The 23,721-nt window shown below is 43.0% G+C and overlaps 1 protein-coding gene across 5 annotated transcripts in view; it reads right to left on the bottom strand.

Annotated features, from left to right (window-relative positions):
• NPAS3 (neuronal PAS domain protein 3) overlaps positions 1-2,347 on the bottom strand; it is a 644,607-nt gene extending 642,260 nt beyond the window's left edge. For all 5 annotated transcript variants that reach the window (XM_054400275.1, XM_054400276.1, XM_054400277.1 and 2 more), the window contains exon 1: positions 2,298-2,347. In XM_054400275.1, the coding sequence (XP_054256250.1) occupies positions 2,298-2,347 (50 nt within the window). The remainder of the gene's footprint in view (positions 1-2,297) is intronic.
• Positions 2,348-23,721: the final 21,374 nt, after the last annotated feature.

Raw genomic sequence — 23,721 nt, 5'->3', positions numbered from 1 at the left:
TTGATCTTCTCCAAAACTTTTATTTAAAGATCAAACCGATTGCCCACACTTCTGCTACAAAAAAACGTCATCAACTTTTACATGTAATATTTATACCAAAGCTGTTCACAGCATTGTAAAAAGCGATAGCAACGTGAACCCTCGGGGCAAAAAACAACTGCTTGGACACTAGGCCAAGTTCGTGGCTATTAGTGTTCTAGGAATTTAGACTACTTTTTTTCCCCTGAAATGATTACTCCTCCCACTCCCTACAGGGAAAAACTACTCTGATCCAACCTTTAAAATGACAGCATCAGAGCTGAACAAGAAGATGCTATTAAAGGGCATTAAATTAAATACAGTATATCCTCCTACAACTTCAATCAGAATTTCAGACCAAGTGTTATTTAGTTCAGCTCTCAAGTGGAGCAGAATAACAAATCGCGCACTTTGATTTACCTTCTCCGAATGCCAAATGGAGACAGGTGATAAAGAAAGCACTCATGCACAGGCTATGAAGTTTCCTCTAGAAATTAATTCTATCTTCGAGATTCCTATCTCAGAGAAATTCCCAAAATGGCACACAAATATGCTTCTGCTGGAGAGATTACTGAAGCTATCCTGGCAAATGCACTTAGCACTAATATAGTACCATTCTCAGAAAGAAGACAGCAGAATTGTGTGTTGAGGGGGGACAGGACTTACTGTTTTTCCAACAAAGAACTCTGCAGGAGAAAAGCCTGCTGCTATAAGTATTATTAACACAATATAGAAATGTCTTTGCAGCCACCAAAATAGAGATTTCAAAAAAAAAAATATTTATAACTGAGGATGAAAATCTCTCAGTGAAGTCATTGACTTCTGAGGATGCACTGTTTGCCCATTACACATATCTCCAAATTCTGCCAGATATCAATATAGCCTTGTCAAAGTGCAACAGTTAATACTAATGCATCTAACACAGCTGCACCAACACTTCAGTGGTGATTACGAAACGTATGGTTTTCTGATACCGGGCAGTGCTTCCTTAGGAAAAATGGCATAGCTCTATAGATAAAAACTGTGGGGTTCTCAAGTTCTATTACAAATGCTGATTGCGTTTAAAAAAGAAAAAAATCCACTAAGTTTGAAATTAAGATTTAAAATGAGCCTGAATCCCTTGCCTTTAGTTTTGTTAGTTTTGTTTAAATATTTTTCAGACTCACTTGTGCTGTGAAATATAAATCGAGCAACACATGATCCAGCTACTTTTAAAAGCTGTCTAAATGTTAATTTCCATTTTTTTACAACTAACCAGGAACCTTCCTCACCCCTCACCCTCGAGTTCACTTGTAACGCCAAAGGAGGTGGGAGGAAAAAAGCCCACCCCAAACCCTCTGACTGCTCTCCTTCCGGGCATACATATCATGGCAGTGTACCAGTGAAGCTCTTGAATACTTTTTGTAAGAATCACAAAGTAACATCACATGAACTTGTACTCTTGTTCCCTACCAGTCACTTCTAGAAAGATTCACTTTACTAGAACAAATCCGCTACGGGTAATTCGTGTCACCAGCAGAGCAGATTAATAGCAAGCACTCCCACCCCCAGTAAACGTATAGGGGGTAGGCGGCGGGTCGGGTAGCAAACTGGGGGTACCGCGACAGCCCCCACCTCCGCCTCCTTCCCCGGGCCCCTCCGCACCGCCTCCCCCAGCCGAGCACCGGCTCCTCTTTGCCCACCTCGGGGGGGAGCCGGTACCCGCGACCCGCCCGGCAGCAGCGGGGGGGACTGGGCCGGGCAGCCCAGCAGGCGCAGCTCGACGTGTGTCCCGTGCGCCCCCCACCCCACCCCTCCGGCCTAGCTGCACTTGAACCATACCAGCGGGGCCGGCCCCTTCGCCCGGCAAGCCGGGCCTGGCGCGGCGCCCCGCCGCCCCCGGGGCCGCTGAGCGGCGGGGGCCACCCGGGGGACACGGGGGGGGCTGCCGCCTCCACGCACACATATACACACGCCCGGCTCGCCAACTCGCCCCGCCAAGCACCGGCTCCGGCAAGCGGCGGCCGTGCAGCTGCCGGAGCAGGGCTGCTGCTGCGCGGCTCGCCCTCTGTGTTGTGTCTGTATGTGTGTGTGTGTGTGTGTGTGTGCGTGTGTGCGTGCGGCTGGCGGTACGCACTAGGAGGAACTCCCGGTGCCCGGCTGTGCGAGCAGCGGGTGCCGGCGGCAGGTCCCCCCACCCCGGCATGGCAGCCAAGCCCCGGCCCCCGGCGGTGGCGGCGGCCCGGCCCGGCGCTGCTGCGGCTGCTGCTGCTGCAGGTTCAATAAAGAGAAAGTGTTACCGTTCTCGCCTGGAAGGATCCTGCTGAAAGCTTGGCTTGGTGGGCGCCATCTTCCTGGGATTTTTTTTTTTTTTTTCTCTCCCTTACTTTTCCCCCTCCTGATGTTGGTGTGTGTTGTGTGTCTAGCAGCAGCAGCAGCGGCGGCAGCAATGGCCCTGGTTAGCCCGCGAGGCTAAGGAAAAGTACTGAGGCCAAAGCATTGCGGACTCCCACTCCTCCGCGCAGTCCTGGTGCAGGTTGCTTGCTCGCTCGCTCGCTCGCTCGCTTGATTGCTAGCGCTGCTGCTGCCGCTGCCGCCGTCCATAAGCCGAGGAGCGGAGGGAGCCGGGGCCCCGCCGGCCCCAGAGACATGCCCAGCGCAGGCAGCGGCGGCGGCCGGCGGCGGGGGGAGCGAGCCGCGGCGCAGCCCCGGCGGGCAGCCCGGCCGCTGGCATCGCCCGGCAGGTGCGGCACACACACGCGCACACACACGCACACACACTACTCTCTGGCACACTCACACACACTCACACCCACGCGCCCGCGGGCCGGGCTACGCGAGGTGCCAGGCCATGGGGCTAGCGGGGCGGGGACGGGGGGAAGGAGGGGAGTCAGGGATCTCCGGGCTTGACCGCTGTGAAAGTATTTCTGGGCATTTTCCAGCTGCTTCCCCAGCTCCGCTCCCGCTCTGCGTGCAGGGGACACAGCCTCCGCTGCCGGCGCAACAACGCCACTCAGTTGCAGTTTCGCACACTTTCCTCTTCTGGAGTCTGGGCTCCCGCAGGAAAGAGGGGCTGAGGAAGGCAGCGACTCTCTCCGTAACTCTGCGGGAGCAGAAGCGCGGCCGGTGCCCACAGCGGCGCGTTCCCCTTGGGCTCCCACGGTGGAAGACGGGCCCGGGCGGGAGTGCGGGGGACCGCCAGCCGGGCGGATGTCAGCGCCCTGCGGCCCATAGGGCCGGGCGCGGCGGTGCCTAGCGCCCGCGCGTGGGGACGGCGGGGACCAGGGGGACCCTGCGCACCCACCCCGGCACCCTCTAAGAACGTGCCTGCACGTCCCGAAGGTACGCGCTAGGTACCAGAGGAATAAAGGGCGTAATGCTGGAAACGTTAACGGAGAGTGATGACCCGCTTTGTTGGGAAAGGGTGTAGCACTTCACGCTGTTTTATTGGAGATATTGAACTAGCCATGAAATCCGGGAAAAGAAACAGCTACCTTAATTATTTCTTCCAAGACATCGGGAAAACCGGAGCGCTGAGAGCTTTTAAAAGCTCAATCACTCCGTCGTTAGCGGCTTTCCATCTCCAGGGTAACTTTGTGACTGCGCTACTGCTGCCTTGGAAGTACAGCTTCCTGAGCCTGATCCTGCTCCCAGGGAAAAACCAGCGGGCTTCCTTGGGGAAAGGAGCAAGCCCCCAATGTCGGGGATATTTATTCGCGTGAAATGCTTCCGCGACAACTCCAGAGGTTGAGGGGGGAAGGAGGAGGAGGTGAGCGTGCGTACGAGCCACAGGGGAGAGCCAGTGATGAAGAAGTTAGCAAAGCACCTGGAAGTTTGGCTGCGGGGCATCGTCCGCGCACCGGGGGCCGGAGGGTTTCTTTTCCGCAGGAGGCAACCAGGCCGGCTTAACTTTGCGCGCAGCGGCCCAGGCCTCCTGTGCAGCCGGGGGCGGGGGGAAAACGGAGCCGCCGGCCGACCCATGCTGCGCACGTGCGGCTTCTGCGCTGCCGTTACACAAGTGCGGAGCCGGCGGCGGGATAGCGGCTGCCTGGCCTGGGGTCCCGCAGCTCTGCTGTCCGGGGCTGGCCTGACTGAGGCGGTGACCCGCGACCGGGCTGTGGGAGGCGGCTGGGGTGTGAGTGGAGGTCAAGAAATGGAGAGGGGGGGGGTGTCTAGAAAGTACCACATGCCGTTCCCTGCCGGTACATCTGCCTCCTCGCCTCCAAAAGACAACAACAACAACAAAAATGTTAACAGGTGTCACCTCGGCTTTTGCAGTAGCATAAGGTGGTGTCGGTATCTGCTGTATTTTAAGCTTTTTCAGAAAGCACGAATAAAAAACGTTTGACATAAAGCACGCTGTTTGGTCGATAATATACACTCAAAACTTGGAAGAAGTGCAAAAATGTTTCCCCCCTTGTTAGGTTAGTGTGAGAGGTATCCAGATCGGTCTGGATTCCTCTTGGTCCAAGCACTTGGGTATCTACTAAGCACTGTTTGGATTAGAGGTGTTAGTAGTTTGTCAGAGCAGTATTGCTTTTATAACTTTTACTTGATTACAGACTGACATAATCAAACTATTAAAAGCAAAGTACTAAAAAACTTCATGCTGCCTTGTCTACATATTTCTATTTAACTTAAAGTCTCCAGAGGTCTCTTTCATTTGTCTAAAAGCCAATCTGACATTTCTGACCCTTGACTTCCCCACTTCACAGACTAAACTATTGTGAATGATGCCTGTACTTCCTCGTTAAAGTGTCCGTCAGTTTCCATTGTAATTTAAATATTTTTATAAGTGGCAAAAATCATACAAAAACCATGTAAATAAACTTTAATCCATTCTTTATAGCTGTCACATTCAAGCTCTGTGTATATATGTATATATATATATATATATGGGAAAGATCAGTGTGTTTGCTTGCGCAAAACAAGACTCATGCTTAGTTTCAAATGTTTCTCAGCTAAGAAAGTGCTAAGGCATCAGGGATTATTTCAGGAGTATCAGCCTCTTATTATTTTTTTATTTAACAAAACCTACAAGAGTTACCAGCAAACGTTTTCTGTCATGGGCATCAAATGGAAAAGCCACCGTTTGTTTTCCAAAACTATAGGAAGCAACATAAAGTTGCCGAACAACAAAGCAGGCAATGGTTGATATCTAAAATTTGGCTCCTGAACCAGTTAAGTTTGAAATATTACACTGAAACTTACTATAATTTTTTTCCTTTTACATCACAGAAATATTTAGCTTGGATATTTGAGATTATAATGCATTTTTCTCTGTATTTAATGCAATTCTGGAAAGTAAGATACTTGGAACGGTGCCATTTTTATTGCCATTTGGAGCAATAATGTTTTGTTTCAATTTCAGCCTGCACTTATCTATTGTCACCTACTTTTTTTTTTTTTTTTAAGCATTCGGTTTCGGCTATAAGCTTATGACAGAGAAAACTAACAGATTCAAACTTCAGATTTTGCCTCGTAGAAACACAAAGAAATGTCAGGTAACTAATTAAGCTTCATGTTAGTATCACCACATTATCGATGAACTGTTAGGGGGAATGGGAAGGGTATTTAAACTTCAGTATGACTTACTGCCAACTTTCTACTCTTTGCTTCCTAAAGGCGCTCTCCGTGAGTTTCCTGCATTTGCATTAGAATGCATTTAAGATGAAAAAAATAACAGTGCTGAGTATACTTAGGGTTTCGTGCTATATTTCCCTGTAGTAACAGGTGACATGCTAATACTGTTAAACTACAATGTGGAATTGCAAGTGTGCAACCCCAAGTGAAAATTATTCTCTTTCTTGGGTGAAAGCAAATTATCAATCAGCATACCGTGATCAATTATCCCCCTGGCTGCCACACACTGGGATTTGCACAAGGCATTGACATTGAGAAATTCCTCTTTAGAAAGGATGAGCGGACGGGATCCCAAACTTTGCAGCAGCCAAGCTAAGCTGCCAGGGTCTCACTTTTTTTTTTTTTTTTTTTACTTTTTTTTTCCCCTATTGTTGCTTTCCATCTCATCCAAGACAAAACTAGGAGATTGTGTTTACTTCTCAGTGCATTTTAAAAGATGCTGTATTTTTTTAAAAGGAAAAAAAAAAAAGGGGGGGAAAGGAAAAATCCCTCCCATCCAACCAAGCTCCCCCCCAACAAACAGCAAAGAGAGATTAAAAAAAAAAAAAAAGGGGGGGGGGGGGGAAACAAAGAAACACAAAAGCACAAAGAAAAAGCAAGTGAGGGAGCCTCAAGAAGAGCCGCACACCCCTCTCCCACTCGGTGCTCACCGTTGTTGGTAGGAGGTGATGCCCTGGACGTTTTGCGGGTTGCCGTTGGCCGCGGCGCCGGCTCGCCCCATGCCCGGCGCCGCCGGCACCCCCCCGGCCGCCCCGCCGGCCGCCGCCGTCACCTGCACGCTGAAATCCGGGAAGATCCTGATCATCCCCGCGGCTCAGCACCCGGCGAGTCTCGGCGAAGAGGTGCAGCAGCAACGACTCTCCCTCCGGCGGCTGCAGCAGCAGAGCCAGGCACACTGCAATCCCATTAGTGAGTGGCGGCCACTGTGAGTGAGGAAGGGCGCTTTGATGTGAGCTGCTGGGCTGAGATTGAGAGTTTGGGGGGGATGGGGGTAAAGGGGTGTGCGTGGGGGGGAATTTACCGAACTGCAAACATGCAATGCGTGAATGATGGGGGGGGATGAGGCGGGAGGAAGGGGCGGGGGGGAAAGAAGGAGAGTTGAATATCAGAGCTACAAAAAAAAAAAAAAAAAAAAAAAAAAAAAAAAAAAAAAAAAAAGGGGGGGGGAAGGTATGTCTAATACCGCTGGAGCTGTAGATATAAGAGAAAAATCCAAGCTGAGGAGGGACAGGGAGGAGAGAGGGGGGCGCAATTACTTTAGCGGTGCAGTGAAAATGATGAGCAGCAAATGTTGCCTTCTTTCCCTCCTCCTTCTCGTCCCTCCACCCCCTACCCTCCACCCAAAATGCAAGTCTTAGAGGATTTCTCTGTCTCAATGAAGTAATAATAAAGGCGGCTGACCACAGTCTGGGCTAGCGCCAACTGTGCGGGGGGAGGGGGAGGAATATCCCTGCTCCCAGAGGCCTGAGGGGAAGAGGAAGAGTGGAGGATTGTTGTAGCACAAGTTCTTGCTCATGGTAACTTGCTTTTGCTTCTCTCCCCCCCACCCGTCCACCCCCTCCTCTTTCTACGAAGGGACGGTTTTCACAAGGGAGGAAACGCGCCGCTTTTGTGCAGTGGCAGAGTTTGTTCCCTATTGTAGGGAGCTGACTCTCCTCCCCTCCTAGTGTGCAGCAATGTTATTGCTAGTCAAACTTGTAAGGTGTGTGGTGTGTGTGCACGCACTGATCCCTACTGCTGCTTCAACATATCAATTATACCGCCCAGAGCTGCGCAAAACCCCCTCGCAAAGCTCCCCTCCGGCTGCGGCATGCACCGCAGCGGCGGGGCGGGAGGCTCGTCCCTAACCGCCGTCGCCGCTCCTTTGTGCCACCCACTCCGGGGCTGCGCGCAGCCCGCCCTCCCGTGCGCTCCGGGCGGGTTTGCCCTCCTCCATCTCCGTCAAATGCTCATTTGGGGTCGCGGCGCTGCGCGGCTCCGCCAGCCTGCCGGGGCCGTGACCGGGCCGGGGCCGCCTGCCGCGGCATTGCGCGGGGCAAGGGCCAGACGAGAAGCGCGGAAAGTTGGGCGAGGAGCGCGGATCGGCAGCGGGACACGCTTCTCCCGCCGGCGCTTCCCTCCCGCCTTGCTGCGGTCGCAGGATCCAGAGCCGCAGGCGGTGCGGGAGGGGACACGGGCACAGGAGCTCTCCTCGCCATGGTGCTCGGCGGGTGTTCGTGTCGCGCGCTCCGCGACCTTCTCCCTGCAGCTGCAGCGAGGGGTGAGGAGCCTGACTCGGAGAGCAGGAAGCAGAGTCAGGGACAGTAGGGGAATGGAAGAAAAAGGGACCTCCTTGGTCTCACACAATTCTTCTCGCTTCAGGGGCGACTCCGAGAGCACGGATCTGTAGCTCCAAGCTGCTAGTTGTTGGAGCTAAGTATCGTGCATGCGAGGGAGAACTGGACTCTTTGCAAGCCTAGTGAATGGACAGCTAGAGAAGAAAGTAACACCGTATGTTAGCGCACCTTACACAAGCAGCAGCGGTACTGGTGACACGTTTCTGAGGAAAGAGGCTTATACCAAGAGGAGTTGCATGGAACAGAATACAGGCTGCACTCGAGAATAAGTATGGTGTTTGAAAAGCCGTGGCAGCACCTCTGAAGGGGCACTTGTCCCAGGCTGCCCCATCACATCACTCCAAAGGCATTGTAACCCTTACTTCCTTAAATCAGGGCTGTCACCTGGTCCAGTTTTTAGTTTTCCCATGTGATTGTGTGCCTCTTGGAATCATAGCTTGGCTCCTAATCTAACAATATCCTCTTATCTTGACTTTTCTTTCCATAGCTGTTCCAAACCAAATTAAGACGCACCAACTTTATGTTAAAACAGAGACTGCATTCAAATCCTTTGTATTAAATAGCATCTGTGTTTGCATTCTGGTTTAATACAAAATGCTTTGGATTGCAGCTAATACCAGGAGATATGAAACTGGTTAGTCCCCACATGTTGCACATAAAAAGAATTCATAATGAGCATCTGTGGGATGTGGAATGGATCCCATGAGTTAGCTGAAGACCTCATAACACAAGAGCTGAGAAGCCTAAGTGAATTATGACTCTCTTTCCTCACAAGTAGGATTAATTTTCTATCCCACTTATATTCATTATCTACCCTGTTTATACTATAGGGATATCAATTGTTTGAGTGTTAAATATGAAGACTTTACAGAAACATGTAGGTTATATAGCTTGTAGAGAAGAGCAGAGACGTTATTGCAAAGAAAAGTGTTACTCAAACTGTTTAAAGAGCAATATTTGATAAATTATGCTGCTCACTCTTTTAAAAGACTGCAAACTCTGCACCTTTCTCTTGCAACACATTCAAAATGTAAGGTTTACAAAGTACCCTCCATCTGCCTGTGGCCCTCCCAATGATGTCAATAGGAATTTTGCATGCAGATGAAGGCCCGTATATGGCCTTTAGAGAGCAGGTCAATAAATGGCTGGAGGAATAATTAAAGACTTCTGAGCTGCTCCTTTCCTTTTTCTTACAATATTGTACAAGACTGGCATGAATATAGGCTGGGCTACCACCCTAATTGGCTATGGAATAACACTGAAAGGAATTTAAATGTGGGCAGTAGCCATTTTCCAAATGATCACTCCATTACAGTAGTTTTGTCTGTCAATGTATGGCAGGCAGTAGAGTGGATGTAATCATGTCGAAGTCCCCATCCATTGATTGTCACTCTCTGCTCTACAGTAGCAACTCTAAGCAGATTTTCCTGTTTCAGAGGGACAGCCAGGACAGAGAGCCTGCCTTTAGCCAAGCTTGCTTCAACTTGATCCTGAAAATCAGCGCTTTTCATCCGCAATGGCAGAACCAGGATCTCTTGGTATTTAATAAGATCTTTTATGACTACTGATTAATATCTTAATTTAAGTGTTAATGTAACTGAAAAGTCAGCCTTGATAACTTTGTTTGCAGAAGTAGTCCCACTGGGTCAGTAGAACTACTAACAAGTAGGTTTTTTTGTTATAAGGTGAGCCAGAATCAAATGTAGCTGTGAATATCTACAGAATGCAGAAGCATTTTCTTTCTCATAGCTCTTAAAAGATATAAAATAAACCCCCATTATCTCAGATCTGAAGAAAAGTCCATTTTGACCGTTTGTACCTTTTTCCCTCCCCCAAGTTAATCACAATGGTAAAATCCAGTAAAAATTTCAGAGACTTATTTTATACAGCAATGAAAATATCCATCATCAAGCTTATTCTCTGTGCTGTGTTAAATAGCATGGACCCAATTCACCACACATTTCACCAGCACTACAACATACCATGATGGATTTAAATTACTTCAGTGCAGTATGCTGGTGCAAATGAGATGAGAATCAAGCCCAGTATTTTTAATTTAGTTTATCTCTCAGTTTGCTCAAATTATTGACAGGTTCTGTTGTCTAAGTGACACAGTTTTTGTCTCAATACATATACTATTGTAAGATATTCTGCAAGTTGCTTTGGTATTGATTAAGCTAAGAAATGTTCTAATAGAGTGCTGCTGTTTCTAACAATGTACTGTAGACCTTCCTCGCTTAGGTAAAAACATACTAAAAGATAAAAATTAAACCTACATGACTGTGTGATATAATAACATTTCATATTTATGCTTTACCTGTATCTCTACCACAATTGTATATTATATCTTTATTCACATTGTCAGTATACTACTGTTCCTTTCTTTCACAGGTGAAAAAAAAATATCTCTTCTCTGGAAATTCATTTCCATTTAGTTAAAGTTAAATGGTTTGACTTTGAATTTTCATTATCTGCTGTTGGAAGGAGCCTGTGACAGGTATGAGAGAGAATGCCACAAAGCTTCATTGTATCATCTAATTTTTGCTTCACTTTAGTCAGATATCATTTAGGTGGAGAGTAAAATACTATACGTAGAACAGGATAAGATAGAACAAAACAGAACAGAAATAAAATACAATGAAAATAAGATATAATGAATTACAGTAAAAAAAAAAATGCCTTTATCTTGAAGTGATGATTTTTATTTTATTTGTTAGCTATACTGATTCCTCGCTAGTGAGAAAATTGAACTAATTTTATATAAAGGAATATGTCATAACAGGATATGGCATTTATCTTCCTGAGATAGGGGTGACCTCATCATTCACAAGTGGCGTAGCTATGAATGAGTAATCAGCCTCCCCACCCATTAAGTGTAGATAAAGTCCACATCTTCTGTCTAAGTATTAAATATTCGATTTATTATTGCACAACTCGTCATCTATATGTATCCACTGACTGTGGCTTTAGTTGCCGCTACCAATATGTATCATCAGCGTCATGCAAAAGAAGGTCCTTAAAAGGCACCCTGCATAATAGTGAATGAAGGATGAGAAGGGAAATGAAAAACAAAAAAAACAAACAGAGAAGAAACAAGAGAAGATGGACCTGCAGGGGAAAAAGATACAGGCAGAACAGGAATAAGGAAACAACTCTTTAGGTGTCCCATACTTTTGTTGCCTGCAATATTCCAAGAGCTTTATAATATACATGCAGTGAAAATATTTTTCATATTAATACCTCACATATATCAGCTACCTCCCATCTCAAGTTATATTGCAAAAGTTATTCCCAAAGAAATTTATATGTATAATGCGAGAGAAATATATAGTTGGGAAAGAATTCCTTTTTACTATTTATCAGCAGTGCACATTAGAGAAGAGCAGCAGTTAAAAAAAAAAAAAAGAAATAGTTTCTTTCTAGAAATATGTAACATAATTTTCTCCTCCAAATGATGTCATGTGCTGCATTTTGTTTTCATTCTTTTGTAAAAGCAATGAGTGCAGTTTAAAGAAAATGCCGGAGTTTAAATCAAAAAGAACTGGCTGTTCATCTGTTTAGAAGGAAAACCAGGAATGGACCAGGAAGTCAGGAAAAAGACCATCAAAACTTAAATGGGAAGTAATCAAATATGTTCCATCTTCACAATTCCTTGACATGCACTCAGGGTTGGAAGAGCAGATGAGGGAAATGTCTTTACTGAAAGGTTGCATTGAAGGGCAAGATTAAGGTAACCCCCTCCCTCCTGTATTGAAAAGAAAAGCAAGTAGGAAGTAAGATAGAAGGAAAGTGCCTGGGGAAAGTAGCATCACTATCGAAATCATAAAAGATGTATAAGGACATCAGTGGAAGAACTAGAAAAACTATTAGAAGAATGCCCTACAGGGCTATCCCAATGGCTCAGCGATTAGCACACTCTGCTGCCACTGGGAAAATGCAGCTGAGGTTTGAAGCTAATCCTAGGATCTCACTCATTGGTACTGGCAGCTGAGAGCCTTGTGAAGATGGAGAGTCCACAGTGGAGAAAAAACTGATACACTGCTCATATGCCCAAAGGTATGTACCTAAGCTCTCTTTTGACCACCAACCCTGTGTCTCAGGCAGGAGTATTGGTTTCTCCATTGCCAGCTAGCCTAATTCACAATCTGTGAAAGCAAAGGAGAGCCTCTGGCTTACTGTGTAATGACAAAGGACAGCTTATTTTCCAAGGCTGGAACACCAGTATTAAAGTCAATTTCTTCTGTGCTGTATACTTTACTCTGGCCCCAAATTTTAATAAATGAGTTATCTCTTAGATGCAGATATTTCCTGCAGTGTTGATCCCCCATGAATTTTCTAGCGGCTCCAGTAGGAGATCAAGGGGCAACCAGCTAGGTTTTGCAGTCTCTACTAACTTCTGCAGAGAGCATGTAGTCTGCAGTTATTCTCCAGGCAGTTTTAGCACCTTTGCATCCATTTCTCTCCTCTTTAGGATCAGAGTAACTTGCTACTTTGTTGGCATCAAATTTGGGGCATGAAGATGACAACAAAGTTGTGCTTAGGTGCTTCTCCACAAAACCCAGATTCATAAACAAAATCATACTTTTTATCATAGGGCTTCTAAGAGATGCCAGAATATTATCCTGTGTTCTCACCACATTCAGATTTTTGGTCCAATAATTGCCTATCCTGTTCACCCATAAGATAAGAGAAACCTCCAAAGGACATAGGGGTAGTCAAACCAAAGGGAAAAGTGCATTGTTTACCTTTATTTACATCCTCTCTCAGTGTTCCTAAAAGTAATTTGTGGAAGCAGCTGTTGGTATGTTCTGGAAAGACAGCATCAACAGGCAGCTCAAGGCTTCTGACTGTGCTTAGAGGATTCTTACCCTTTCTCTCACTAGTCATTCCTGTCTAATTCAAAAGAAACAGAAACCAACCATGCTGTCTTTATTCTGCTTTGGTGAATGAATCCAAGTTTATTACACATGCAGCAACAAAAAAAGAAATAGCATTGGGCTTTCAACTCAGGGCTCTTTCAGATGAGCCTATCATGATCCAGTTGTAGCCTTTCTTCTTTGGTAGCTGCCATCATTGCTCTGCTGAATCATACAGCAGTGAAAAGGAAACAAGAATATTTTCAGGACTACCTGTGCCTGTGTTTCCTCCCTCACCACCCAAGCTGGAAGTCCCAGTCAGCACCAAAACCAACAATGTGTAAGTGGGAGCTGCATGGCTCAGCAGCAGAGGCTGTAAGCATCTAGTGCAGTTTAAAGCTGTGCTAAGTTCTCAAAGCCATGCTTCTCCATAGTTGGTGGTTGGGATTTTTTTTCTGGTTTGTACCAGCACTATTTTTCCACGCACTAAAGAAGGCCATTCATCGTATTCCTGTGTAGCATGGTCCCAGGTGGGCAGCCATGTAAAGCTGGGACCCTCCTAAACAGTTTCTGAAACTTCAAGCATATGTAAGAGTAAGAAATAAATACTTTGATCTTTGGTCCTAGTGTTTTTCTGAGAAAAAAAAAAAAAACAAAAACAAAAAACAACCAAAACAACAAACTTGTAAGGAAATATATGTGTCAAAAGACTTGAGTGCAGGCTAGCTTAGCTGAAAATGCATCCTTGCCCAGACACAGGAGTCTAACAGAGTACTGTTCTTATTTTATTTGTTCTGCAGCTTCAGTTCTCACTGTTAGGAAGCTGATTGTCTGAATTCCTTCCTTCTCTTTTTTTTTTCCCCCCTTCCCTTAATCAAGAAATGTAAGTATTGAGCATATTCACAGGAGGCCTTCAGAGTTTAAACACATATCAAATCTTAACTCTTTGAAACTTCTCTTGGGTTAAAAACCAAACAAATCTTCCTAGTGTTTATACATGATATATCAGAAACTTGAAAGAGAGAGCTGTATTTACTTCAGAGTTAGATCTCCATCCACATCACTTTCACATCTGTTATTGCTATCCATACTCTAGTACTAATCTTTGAGAAGACCTAATGAAATGGAAAAGGAGAGGAAATGGGTGGGTTGAAATGAAAATAGATTTAACGAAACAGCCAAATAAAATATAAAGTATATGAAGTCATACTTCACCTGGCAAAGATGTGATGCTCACAATAAACAGGAAAGCAGTCCTTGGGAGAAGGAAGAAGCCCAAGCAAGAGCAGAAATCTCCTCTCTCCTCAGCGAACTTGCTCCTTTATAGTGAGCTGATGTTTATGGTCTGGGTTACACCTGTGGCCAGTTTGGGTCAGGTGCCCTAGATGACTCCAAACTGATAATAACCTGCAGCTCATGGCTGGTCTGGAATTCTGTACCAGTGAAATCAGGACAGTGTTTCACCTTTTTCTTCCCCCTACATAATACAGAAGAAAAAGCAAGAGAAGTCCTCCAGCCAAAGTACCACTTCTTTTGACATGGGTCCTTTATTCTGTGAAAACCTTCTACAGATTTTTCAAGCATATTTCATTCACTATAGATCTGAGCTTTCAGTCTGGAACAAGAAGAAATACCAGAGAATTCACACAAGAACATAATGGCAACAACATCTACACAATGACAGAGTTTAGTTTCAGTTGCACCTTGTGAAAACTGCTGTTTGTAACCTCAGCTTCTCAATTTCTGCAACAGTCTTCTGGAAAAATGTTTTTATTTCAGACTGTAGCATCATAGGAAACTTCATCATTTAAAAAAAAAAAAGAGGAAAAACTACTTCCTGTAACTGGACTAAATTTTTTTTCCTAACATAATTAAACCATATGCAGTAAAAACAAACAAACAAACAAAAAAAACCCCTATCATACAGGTACAAGACATCTTGAGTCTTTTGAGGGGGATATCCAAATCATATAGAAGTAATCTTTCCAATATTCAAATGTAATCACTGAATTAATTTTAAAAATACATAAAGATTTGTCTTGAAGGATGTTATTAACAGCCCATGGTATTTTCTATGCCATCAATTCAGTAACAGCTTTTCTGTATATCGAGTCCTTCACTATATGCCAGCATATAGTACAGCAACTAGCTTTATCTAGAATATACTATCATCTATTCCTCTTTAGGAAGCTCAGCTTTGATTCTAATCAGTTTTACTCAACTGTTGTCAGCTTATGGAGAAGCACAAGGGGTGAAGATCTGCATAATAAAGAAGACACTATATGGAGGAAAAAAAAAAATCTTGAATTAATAAAATGATTAAACCTCATATCAAACACCTGAAGTGAAAAAAAAAAACAAGGTTAAGATTTTTCTTGAACTCGTTGTACATCTTACACTTTTTATGATATACATTAATAATACTTCAAAGTTTGCATATCTGAAGATAGGAAGCAGAAACATTAAGTTTAAATAGCAATAGTACTCTTAGCTTTCAGAATATTCTTATTATGGGTCCTTTCTACTTCCACTAAGAATACCTTTTTGCATTTGATTTTTAGGTGAAGGAGAGTCCATGAGTGGGAATAATGCAAAATAATTTGAGCCTTTGAGCCTATTGTGATAGCAGATGATACTTAACAGTGCAAGTCATTCTATCTTCCTTTTACTAGTAAGTCCTGGTATCTGTAATAGACTGTGTACATACATTCACATGGTGCTGTTTGGTTAGCAAAACACACGGGGCTGGAGCTAAATTGTTTAATTTATAGAGTTTAAAATATCTGCTATCTTCACTGTTAGTTAGGAGGGTCTTTAAAAACAAGAAAACCCCTTCATGTGGTTTTCAGGGAAAACAAATAGTTAAAAATAAAAAGCAAACATACCATATACATGCAAACCATGCCAAGTGGAATGTACTTTTATCATTACCAGTTTCTTCAGACTGCATTTGGATATTGTTCATTTTACCATACACATGTCTACATTTAGCCCATGTCTGGGGCTAAACTCCAGCAGTTGCTCTATCTGATGACCCCTCCACAGCAGAAAAGGGGAATCAGAAAAAGGAGAGAAGAACCATAGGCTAAAATTAAACCAGACCTAAAGAAACAACCAAATACAAACACTGATACAAACTATACAAAGTTATACTCACCCCAGACAGTGTACAGTGATCATAATAAACAAGAAAGCAATCCCCAAGGGACGGGAGAGAAGCAAGGAGGAGGACCCCAAGCAGACGACCTCCTATCCTCAGTAAACTTCCCCCTTTATACAGAGCTGATGTTTATGGTATGGGATACTCCTGTATCCCAGCTTGAAACTGCTGCTGGTTTGCAGCCTATGGCAGGCAGCCCATGGCTGGCCTAGATTCTGTCCCAGTCAAACCAGGGCAACGCGTCATTCCATAATCTGAAAAATAACATAGTTTTGCAAGTAGATGCCTAATGACTGATTATTTGGTTCAATTATGATGCTGTGGGAAGATAAAATTACTGCTAACCTTTCTAAAGATGTCTGGGGTTGACTCCTCACTCTCATGCAGAGAAATTAGAATTTGACTCTCCTGTTAACTTCATTTGGAGTCATGGCAGAGGTGGGGGGAGCAGTATCTGAATATTAAGCCACTGATTTTCATACATTCACATTCAGAAGTCGAGTCAGCTCAAAATGCAGACCACTGTCTGAGACACAGTCCTTGTTTGGAAAGCAAAACCGAGGGTTTCCCAAGACTTCATGCTGTGAGAAAAGCAGCCGTGGAGTTGAAGAGGAGTCAATGCCTTTTTCACCCACTAAGTAGTGAAGTTAATGTGAGTGTGAATCTATATTTCTTTGTCCAGAATTACTGTAAATGTTCCCTTGTGGAGAAATTGCTAGGTCTGAAGATAATTATAGTTACATGGTCATTCAGGTGAATTAGTGCAGGGAAATGAAGAAGGCTCACCTCATCACTAATGGATACAAGCAGTACGCAGGGACTAAGTCTGAACACAGCCTGTTCAGAAGCATCCCAGCCTGGAGTCCAGCAATAGTCTCTGCTTGGATAGCAGACATGTATGCCCTGTTCATAGCTAATTATTTTTGCAGAGTGACAGTGTGATAGTGATTAAAAATATATATTAATATATATGGTATATTAGACCTATAAATATATCTTGCCTGATTTATTTGGTCTGAGCTCATCTATAAATTGTCTGGCTTCTGAAGGAAAATGGCAAAATTGTCTTGCATGTAGAGGGATAGATTTCAACTTAAATCAGTGGTTACAACAAAAAAAAAATCTAAATGGATTAAAAACTCTGAAGACCTCAAACAAAGCAGATTGTAATACATAAATATCAGAGGTCATGTGCATGTCTTAAACAGATCCCAAACCTGACATTTTGGTGGAGGAAAACAAAAAAGGTTCAGATTATACTTTTTCTCTGATAAACTTTTTTTTTCCTTCTAAAAAAAAAAAACAAAGAGTAAGAGCATTCTAGTACACCATAGTGGTTAGAACAGCAACACACCTTATGAAGTCATGAATTTGAGTAACAATTGAGTAGTAGTCTATCTCAAGCAAACAAAAGCAAGCATGCTCATGTTTCCCCAGTTATCTCCATTGTCAGTTTGTTTTCTTGGGAGAAATCTGTAGTTTCCTGAAAAAAATAAACCAAATAGTATCAAACAACAAAAAACCCAAACCAAAACCCACCAAAACCAAATAAAAACCCTCAAAACCCAAATACCACTCCCCTTCCCCCTGCCAATAAATAAATATCCAAACAATCTCCCAACCCCACACAAAATAAAGCATCACAACAAATAAAAACATAAATATGTTCAGTATATCATATTGGAATTCTCATATGGCTTTTATGAAGGATGAGGAGCACTGATCCATTTGGCTTAAAAAAATGTCATTCTGGGTTTTTCATCTTTTCCCCACTTCCTCCAGGAAAAAAAAAGTTTATAAAAGGCTACTAGCAAAAAAAAAAAAAAAGTCTGCAAGATGCTTCTTTGTTTCATATGAGGTAATAGTCAGTGCTGTATCCTGGGAGTCAACAAACTTCAACCACAAGAAAAAAGTTGCCAGTGAAGTATATCAAAGTTTGCTTTTGTCTTTATGAAGTGTTTGCATATTTGTTCTTGAAAGTGTGATATAGAACCAGTGGTCTGATGCTATTAGGAATAAGAATTAATGGGAATTTTTTAAAGCATTTCATCAAAGTCGCTGGGCCAGCATTATCAGAAATGAGTCTCATAGAAGTTGTGGAGATGATTAATTCTTTGTTTCAAGCCATTGAAGTCCATGGGAACAGGCTACAGAAAGGTAACCCTGCACTATACAATTACATAGCCTCATCTTGTGGAGAAAACAAGACTTAATTACAATTTTGTGCATCCTCACTTTCACACAACGTGTTAAAAAGAGGAATCTCACAGAGGCTGGTGGACTGACTGTAAAGAGATATCATGGATGGGCTTTTAGGGTAGTTGTATACCACCATTATTCAGCACATCTCACATAGCACTGCAGCATGTTTTCAAGAGAGAAATGTTAGCAAGATACCAACTCTTTGAACAGTGCCTCAAGCTCTTGTTCTTGCTAAGTAGCCATGGGAGTCAGGCTGAAGGAGACTGATGTCTCATGTGAAGGGTAGCAGCTGCAAAAAAACAGTCACTGCCTTTCCCACAGCAGATGAAACCAGTCTACCATGAGAGCAAGAATACCTTCACTTTAGTGAACATTTATAGTATTTGCCACATTTGACTAGTGGAGAATAAATTTAACTACTTCTCAGGAAGAAAAAGGCATCTTCAACATTTTTAAGCTTAATTTTAATCACTATTAACCTATGAAGTATTTAGAGGAACTTACCTAAAAGCAAATACCTATTATGTTTTGTGTGAGTTCACAGTGAGAAACTTCCTTTGCTTTACCATTTCATGGATGGTGTCATTCCTCAACCACCACTGTATAATCCTATTACAGTAGAAAACAGTGTCACAGAATCACAGGATGTTAGGGGTTGGAAGGGAACTCGAAAGATCATCTAATCCAAGCCCCCTGCCAGAGCAGGTTCACCTAGAGTAGGTCACACAGGAACACATCCAGGTGGGTTTTGAATGTCTCCAGAGAAGGGGACTCCACAACCTCTCTGAGCAGCCTGTTCCAGTGCTTTGCCACCCTCACAATGAAAAAGCTTTTCCTTATGTTCACAGGGAACCTCCTACGCCCCAGCTTGCACCCACTGCCCCTTGTCCTATCATTGCACATCACTGAGCAGAGCCTGGCACTGTCCTCCTGACACTTGCCCTTCACTTTTGATAAAAATGAATAAGACCACCCTTTAGTCTCCTCTTCTCCAAGCTAAAGAGCCCCAGGGCTCCCTCAGCGTTTCCTCAGCAGGGAGATATTCCACTCCCTGCTCCACTCCACTTACTTAATATCGTATCAACACTAGGACAAAGGACACAAACTTGGAACAGAAGATCCACAAACTATGTGCAGCCCAGACTTCAGAAGTCTGTCAGCTGATGTAGCTTAAGTAGTCTCAAACTTATCCTCTGAAACTCCAGGTGGGCAATGATGAGGAGGAAGCAGCAAAATGCTAAATGTCCCATCTCCTTCAAGTGATTTTGTTCCTTCTGCCATAGCTGCAGGAAGCAAATCAGGCATTTCAGTACAGAAGACATTTATATAACTTTAAAGTCACACCAACATATAACATGCTTTTCAGGTCAGCTTGAAAATGTTGGCCCCTGACCAAGTACACTAACACAATGCTCAGTTACACTGCTCGCATTGATACTCAATCTTTTAATGCCAGCTCACAGCAAAGGTTGTGCAGATTTTTTTTCCCTGCTTGTACACAGCCTTATGACACAGCTTTGTAGAAACAGTTGCAAGGAGAAATTCTTTTTACTTACTTTTACAAATTCATAACATTGGTTATTCAAGTGTTTCTCTAAGTCTTAAGAAGAACTGAATTGTATATCTGAAGACATCGCCAAAACACTCTTCATGGAGCAACAAGGAGTTGCTGAAAAATACAGCAATCAAAAAGGATTTTGAGAGAGCACCAGGGTCAGTGCTTGTACAGGTCACTCAATAGTGGCTTACTGGTTTGGGCTGAGAAAAGTTATTTATGTTAGCAGCTATGCTTGTTTTCCTCCTTGGACAGCACAAGAGGAGGACAATTCACAGTCTCATTAGTTTCCAAAGAGCTAATGTTACTAAAGAAAGAATGAAAATTATGTTGTGACAGCTTAATACCTTAAAAGGAAGAAAGAAAAAAAAAAGTAGGAAAGTTACATGCCAGGATTAGTCAAATCAATGTGACTTTAAATGGCACAGATGATAAACCCTAAAAAAAAGCAAAATTTTGTAATTGTAACTTTACCACACTGTTCGTTGTGGAAGGGCATATATATAATTATGTATGCATGGTAGAACCTCTGTAAAGTAATAACTTTTAATGAACTAGCCCTGTTAAAATAATACATTTCTGGGCACCAAACCAAATATGTACAGGAATACAGTGCAAACCTTCTGAATGATAAAGCAGGAAACTCAAAAGAAAATAAAGAAAACTAACACAAAGAACGTTCAGTAGGAAATGGAACTGATAAGCCTGCTTGTATTAATAATTGTACATTTTTCATGGAATCAAAATAAAATCGATAAAACCTTGTAAAATTACTGTATGCTGAAGAAATGTGATCTATTGAAAATAAAAGATTTTTCCCTAAAAAGGTTGCTTCTAATTTCATCTCTTGTTCTGCACCCAGGAGTGTTATACCAGGAAGGCATTTGTTCCTGTTAGAGTATTTAATGGTAGAAAGAGGTTTTGATTTACTTGGGCGGAACTGTATGCTGCTTGATAGAGATCTCATCTCTGATCAGCAAACCTTATTCTACTTAAAAAGGCTGAGTCTGTGCAGAGCTTAGATCCAGGTCCTCAAGTAGTTCTAAGTATCCATCTCTCTTTTTTTAAATTAAAGAAAATATGCTACCTAAAATCCAGATCTTCAAAGACACTTGGTTTTGTGAACTCCAGTGAGTGTCAAGGTCATCATTTCTCAGGAAGCAGTCAGCATATTGATGCTTCAGACATGTGCTGCCATTCTCACATGGCATTCAACTCTTCCCTCCTAATTTGAGAACCTAAGCTGGTGATGATGTTCAGACTAAGAGTAATGGGACCAGGCCATGTGAACATTGCTTAGTTTTACATAACTAGTTGACTCCTCAAGGAGGAGCTGAACTTCCAAGGATTGTGTCAAACATTCATTTTTGCTTCCCTGAGCATTATATTACCTACACAGAAGATCGTCAGGAATGTGGTTGGCTTATTAAGGCTTTCATTAAGATTATATCTTCCAGCATCTCGTGTTTTAGCATCAGATCAATTCGTTGCTGAAACATGTTCTTGTTTGAAAAGGGAAGGAGACCAAGGCTCTAGGAGCTGGGGAAGTGACCCACACTTGGTAAGTAAGCTTTCTCTAAGTGACAAAGATCCTCAATACTGAAGACTGCTCAAAAAATGACAGGAAATCAATTAAATTTGAAGAATGGATATGAAGATGTGAGAAATAAAGAGCAATCACAAATACTACAGAATAAAACATCTTCATAGTGAACTAATTTTCTAAATTATATTTTGAAGGTCAAGTATTTCTCCCCTTAATAACACTCCAGTAATTCTCAGTGTCATTTTTGTCCTTCGTGTATTCACTTCACTTTTCATATACTCTCGTATTTTGAAAAATACCTTTTTACCCTGTAATTGTTGACAACATTTCAACAGATTATACAAGAAAAGTAAAAATTAGTGTTACAAGGATAATCATGTTCCTTATCAAGACAGCTTATTTTACATCTCTTTATGGTTCAGTCCAAACCCAGGACTACCACTGTCTCCTGATGCTTACTCTGATACAGCCTTCTGACAGATTTGATCTGAAGTCACCTGAATTAAGAGGCAGGTGGCAGTGCTTTGGATCTACATTTCTGTGGATGAAATACAGCAGAAAAGTGATTCTGAGCTGCTAACCTCAGCCTCTATCCTTCTAGCTTTTTCTGAGCTTTTGTGACTCATTGCCATTCTCCTGAAGTCACAGGGAAAGGACAGACAGTTTTAATTATGATCACACACCAAAAAAAAGTCCATCAGGCATATGGAGATAACAGCCCAGAATTTTTACGAGACCTTGGAGAAGCTGGTTTGCCAGGATTTGAAACTCGGGAAATTGACTTAGCTGGGAAGAAAATTTCCTGAGTCTCAAGTTGGTTTTTTTTGCCAAGAGAATCTGAAAATGATATTGCTAATATATGACCTTTGCTTAGAAATGTATAAAAGAGAAAAAATGCAGGTAACAATAACTGAAAAATAGAGCACATTTCTGAGAAGCAATTACAGATTGTTTTGAACTTTATTTTAAAGCCCTTCCTCATGAGACTTGCTCTAAGTCCTACCACATTAGTGAAATTTTACTGTGCCAGAAGGATTGGGTCCTTGATAACAAGATTCTAATGACTGTAAAGGATTTCAAGAGTAACACAGGATTTAATTACTTGCCAATTTATATTTTTTAATTAATGCTTGGAGTAAGATGGGTAGGTGATGGCAAATATTCCCTTGTATTCTGTTGAGTGATCAAGACAATTTAAAAATAGGTTTGATAAAACTCTTTGGATTCCGTCCCTAGTGGGAATGCTAATAGTCAAAACACGACTATCCCCCCAAGGAAAAAGAAACAGAATTGTTCCTATTCTGGTGCTGATTGCCTTCAATTTTGTTAATTTCTATTAGAACTAGCACTTTCTGTGAGAAGGTTTTATGAATAATCTGCAAAATTCAGATTCTAGCTACATTTAATCTCATAGAATCATAGAATCAGTCAGGGTTGGAAGGGACCACAAGGATCATCCAGTTCCAACCCCCCTGCCATGGGCAGGGACACCTCACACTACATCAGGCTGGCCAGAGCCTCATCCAGCCTGGCTGCAAACACCTCCAGGGATGGGGCCTCAACCACCTCCCTGGACAACCCATTCCAGGCTCTCACCACTCTCATGGTGAAGAACTTCTTCCTCACGTCCAGCCTGAATCTCCCCACTTCCAGCTTTATTCCATTCCCCCTAGTCCTGTCACTCCCTGATATCCTAAAAAGTCCCTCCCCAGCTTTCTTGTAGCCCCCTTCAGATACTGGAAAGCCACAATAAGGGCACCTCAGAGCCTTCTCTTCTCCAGACTGAATTTCATAGGAATAAATTTTACAAAGAACACCAAGTAGGCAAAAATGTTAACACTTTGATCTGAATTTAGAACTTCATAATACTAACTTTCATTTTATCCATAGGAGCTACATCAATGATACTTGGACAAGATATTGTAACAATTTTCAACTCTCAAAACACAGAGGAGGCAAACAAAGCCTCAGAAGGTTCAGTTCATAAAACTTCTTCCATTCAGTAACTTTCATCTACAGTAAATGGCAAGTGGGAAATTCAAATAAGGCACCACAGTGAATGAAGTCTATCAGTGAAATGGCTTAAAGAAGTCATTATTCTACCAGCCAACATGTGTAGTCAGCTCCTTCCCTATTGCATTTCATGAATGAACGCTGCTGCCTGTGGAAGCATGCTGAGGCTTCAGGGAGAGCAGGGTTTACTCTAACTTAAAGCTCCATCTGTCATCATGGGTGCACTACTACCCTTTAAAGGACCAGAGATGTTTTCTCTGCAGAGAGAAATAGCCTAGGATCAGCGAACGATGAGCAATCATTGACCATTCAGAGCAATAACCCATTTATTAAACAAGCTATTTACAAAGATACTGCAATTATAGCTGTCTCCAAAGTAAGTATACCCAGACTGATTTTAGTGCCTCCAGAGT

Source organism: Indicator indicator, chromosome 4, assembly GCF_027791375.1.
Source record: "Indicator indicator isolate 239-I01 chromosome 4, UM_Iind_1.1, whole genome shotgun sequence".
NCBI lineage: Eukaryota > Metazoa > Chordata > Aves > Piciformes > Indicatoridae > Indicator > Indicator indicator.
The sequence above is the reverse complement of the archived record's forward strand: the minus strand, read 5'-3'. Positions and strand labels throughout refer to the sequence as shown.